Source organism: Nuphar pumila, chromosome 16 (assembly GCF_984573655.1).
Source record: "Nuphar pumila chromosome 16, dmNupPumi1.hap1.1, whole genome shotgun sequence".
NCBI lineage: Eukaryota > Viridiplantae > Streptophyta > Magnoliopsida > Nymphaeales > Nymphaeaceae > Nuphar > Nuphar pumila.
Window position 1 is genome coordinate 50891336 of NC_143264.1, and position 4307 is coordinate 50895642.

The following is a 4307-nucleotide window of genomic DNA, read 5'->3' on the forward strand; positions in this document are numbered from 1 at the left end:
TAGATTTTAGAGTCTCAAAAGGTACTGCCCGAACCTCTTCAAGAATGAGAAGGCGAGGGCGATGAAGTATGTGTGTAGGCTGAAGGATGGACTGCGAACTCGTGTGCTGATGAGTCGACCTACTAACTTGTCTGATGCGATCGAGTCAGCTACAGTTCTGACGGAGGATTAGGAGAGGTCTAGAAGTGTATCGCAGAAGGGAGGTGGCAACAGAGGTGGTTCTTGAGGCGGAACGAGGAAGAACCCACCTGCAGGAGGAAAGGTGTAAGGCGGCAAGAAGCAATGGACTCGTGACGGGCAACAACAGGGTACACAGCAGGGTCGACCCCAGCAGCAGAGGTAACAAGGAAAGGCCTTGCTAGTATGTCGCAAGTGCGGCAAGAGCCATCCACTGGGCTTTTACCTGATGTTTAAGGGGGTCTGCTACCAGTGCCAGCAACCAGAGTACATTGCTTCATTTTGTTTGGACAAGCCAGCGGCTCAGGGAGGACAGCAGTAACAACAGCCACTGCAGCAGCAGCAATAAAGACAATGCATGACCAATGGGCAAGTCTACGCGGCTACAGCAGCTACTCAGGGCAATAAGACTGACCTGATCAAAGGTATCTTCTTAGTCGTTGATCACTTTGCTTTCATGATGTTTGATTCGGGTGCGACCCATAGCTTTATTTTTGCTCCATTTACGAAATTGCTTAAATTGGTTCCTTCCAACCTTAGAAAAGCTCTTGATGTGATGTCACCTATGGGTGCATCCTCTTCATGCGGGAAGTATTTTCTGGCAATTTGCATTGTGATCGAAGGGCATGAGTTGTCTGCCAACTTGGTTGTATTAGATATGATGTTCTATGATGTCATTCTGGGCATGGACTGGTTGTTCAGACATAATGCTACCCTCCAATGTGAGGGCAAGAAAGTTATCTTGGAGCATCCAAATTTGTCTACATTGTCATTCCATTCGACTAGACCCACAAGCGAGGTGAAGATTATTTCCGCATTGAAGATCTCCATGTACCACAAGCAGGGTTGTATGGTGTTCTTGGCTAGTGTGTCTGCGCAAGACAGCCATGCGACACCCTTTGAGTAGTTAGACGTTGTTTGTGAGTTCTCGGATGTCTTTCTCGAGAATTTGCCAGGTTTGCCACTGCATCGAGAGATTAAGTTCTTGATCAAGCTAGTCCCGGTACGACACCCGTCTCTCGAGCTTCGTATCGTATGGCACCTGCAGAGTTAGTAGAACTGAAGAAACAGTTGCAGGAGCTTCTCGACAAAGGTTTTATAAGGCCGAGTGTATCTCCCTGGGGTGCACCGGTCCTCTTTGTCAAGAAGAAGGACAATTCAATGCGACTCTGTATCGACTACCGTATGTTAAACCAAGTGACAGTGAAGAACAAGTAGCCATTGCCTAGGATCGATGATTTATTCGATCAGCTAAGGAAGGCAAAGGTGTTCTCGAAGATCGACCTTTGTTCTGGTTACCATCAATTAAGAATCAAGACAGAGGATATTCCAAAAACAACTTTCAAGTCCAGGTATGGGCATTATGAATTCTTGGTGTTGTCCTTTGGACTCACCAATGCCCCTGCAGCGTTTATGGACCTAATGAATCGATTTTTTAGTTTATGGCTGGATTCATTTGTCATCATGTTTATCGATGACAATCTTATCTACTCGGAGAGTGGAAGAGCATCAAGGGCATCTACGGATCGTACTGCAAACACTGAGAAAATACCAGCTTTATGCCAAGTTCTCAAAGTGCAAGTTCTGGATTGATAGGGTGATGTTTCTCAGTCACATGATATCCAAAAGGGACGTGGAGGTGGATCCAGCCAAGGTGGAGGTCATGTTGTCTTGGGAGCAGCCAAAGTCAGTGACTAACATTAGGAGTTTCATAGGATTGGTGGGCTACTATCGTCGATTCATTCAAGACTTCTCGCATATAGCTACCTCGATGACTTGATTGTTGTAGAAAGGAGTGAAGTTTGAGTGGTCACCTCGATGTGGGGACAAATTCCATGAGCTGAAGAAAAGGTTGACCACGGCACCCATTTTATTGTTGCCTTCTGGGACTTATGGTTTTGTTGTGTACAGTGATGCTTCGGGGACCAGACTGGGTTGTGTCTTCATGCAACACGGAAAGGTCATGGCATATGCTTCTCGGTAGCTAAAGGTTGAAATTCCACTAGAGGGGGGGTGAATAGTGAAATACGATAAAGATCGATAAAATAAAATAATCAGGCAATAAGGCACAACACATAAAACACAGAGTTTATACTGGTTCGGTCAATACCCAGACCTACATCCAGTCCCCAAGCAAACCACTTGAGCTTTCCACTATAACATCCGAGTCACCGGATAAATAGTACAACACCCTCTTCCTCAGAGGTCTTCTTCTCTCAACAGAGAAGGGGCACACCCTCTTCCACAAAGGTCTTCTTCTCTCAACAGAGAAGGACAACACCCTCTTTCACAGAGGTCTACTTCTTTCAACAAAGAAGGAAAACAGTGAATAACAGAGTTACAATACTTCCTATAGAACCTTCAGGATGATATGAATGCACGAATGAAGGATTCTCATAATGTTCTGTTTGTCACTCAGAGGATACTCTTTGTCAAAGAGCTGGACTTGATTTTTTCTCTTTTCTTTTTCTCTTTCTTTTTCAAGGCTCTCTTTTCAAATATCGAATAGGAATTTTTCTCGTTGTAAGCTCACATGTCCATTCCATTCCCTTTGAATAGTTTATTTGAGTGTGTTTATATAGCTTTAAAAAAGTAGTCATTATATTTTGAAATCGTAGCCTTCTTGAGATATGAAATGATATGTCATTTCAAAAACATCTTTAGAGAAATTTGAAAAAGTCTTTTTCCATAAAAGTAAAATATAGGGTACACTAGTCGTAAATTTTTTAGGTAATATATATTTTATGTAAAAAGTCTATTTCTTACAATAGTACATTGAACGTTGGATTGTGGTTTTGTCTTTATCTTATTTAATGATTTGAGGTACATAAGTACTTCTTTACTTTAAATGAGTGTAAGTACAATGAGTGCTTTGAGATATTTATTTGTACATAGTCATGTCAAGTGTTTTCTTTATGTTGTGGTTTTCAAAGTCTTCAGAGAGAATGTGGACTACAAGAAAGTCGACATTCTTGAGAAGGATATTTTAACAAGGATTTCTTACTGGAGGTATTTAATTGCTATACAAAGAGAATGATGACTTCAAGTAAGTCGACATTCTATGGATTTGTAAAAAGGTAACTAGAGTCTTCTCAAAACCTTTAGCCGATTTTCATGTTTTGTCTTTTACCCATATTTGAAATCATTTCTTTAAAGAAGGTAACTAGAGTCTTTTCAAAAACATATTATATTTGTTTTTCTTTATGTAGCCGATTTTCTGTTTTGTCTTTTTACCCATATTTGAAATCATTTCTTTAAAGAAGGTAACTAGAGTCTTTTCAAAAACATATTATATTTGTTTTTCTTTATGTAGCCGATTTCATGTTTTGTCTTTTTCCTACATTTCTTTTCATGTTGTCTTGTATATGATGTAAGGTACAATTATTACATTTTAAAATCATGTCAAAATACCTTTTTTCATAAAGGGTTGTAAGAAGGTACAATTATTAGTTTTCAAAAAGGAGCTTTTTGAAACTATCGTATACTTTTATGATATAGTTTTTATGAATGAGTATGTAATATGCAATATGCATGTTCCTGAAGGTTCTGTTACATATGACTCTAAAGAAAAAAAATCTTCATCTTGAGGTAGCCGATCTCTTCAGTTGATCTTTAGGAATGCATGACTCATCAAGCTTTTTCTTCAAGGAGTATGTTTGCACTAGTTGTACTTGAATAGGAAGTCTCCATCCTTTTTGGGTGAGATATCCTTGCATCAAATACTCGTTAGATTTATGGCAAAACATATTCAGTCATAATATAACATTTTTCAAGAGGACATATTATCATATCATATAAAATCAAATACGACAGTGTATCATATTATGTGACATCAAAACAGAGTTTCTCAACATTCTCCCCCTTTTTGATGATGACAAAATATGCTCCCCCTGTCAAAAAGATATTATGCATAGAAATAATAATATGATAAAATATTGAAAAAATGTTTAAAGAGAGTATTTCTCCAATAATGGAGACAGGTTTTCTCCCCCTTTGTCATAGACAAAAAGGAAGGGATCAGAGTAAGAGAGTTATTACAGACCAATAATAAATATTACAGTAAAAAAAATAAGTTTATCCTGAAGGTGGAGTAGGTTGATGTGTTCGGTTGACTTGATCCGACTGGAGGG

The 4307-nt window shown here is 39.3% G+C and overlaps 1 protein-coding gene across 1 annotated transcript; it reads left to right on the forward strand.

Moving 5' to 3' along the window:
• The first annotated feature begins 535 nt into the window (after positions 1 to 535).
• On the forward strand, positions 536 to 1084 carry LOC149813236 (uncharacterized). Its single transcript, XM_089991089.1, has one exon. It carries the CDS (start codon positions 536 to 538, stop codon positions 1082 to 1084), a length of 549 nt encoding a protein of 182 aa, XP_089847215.1.
• Positions 1085 to 4307: the final 3223 nt, after the last annotated feature.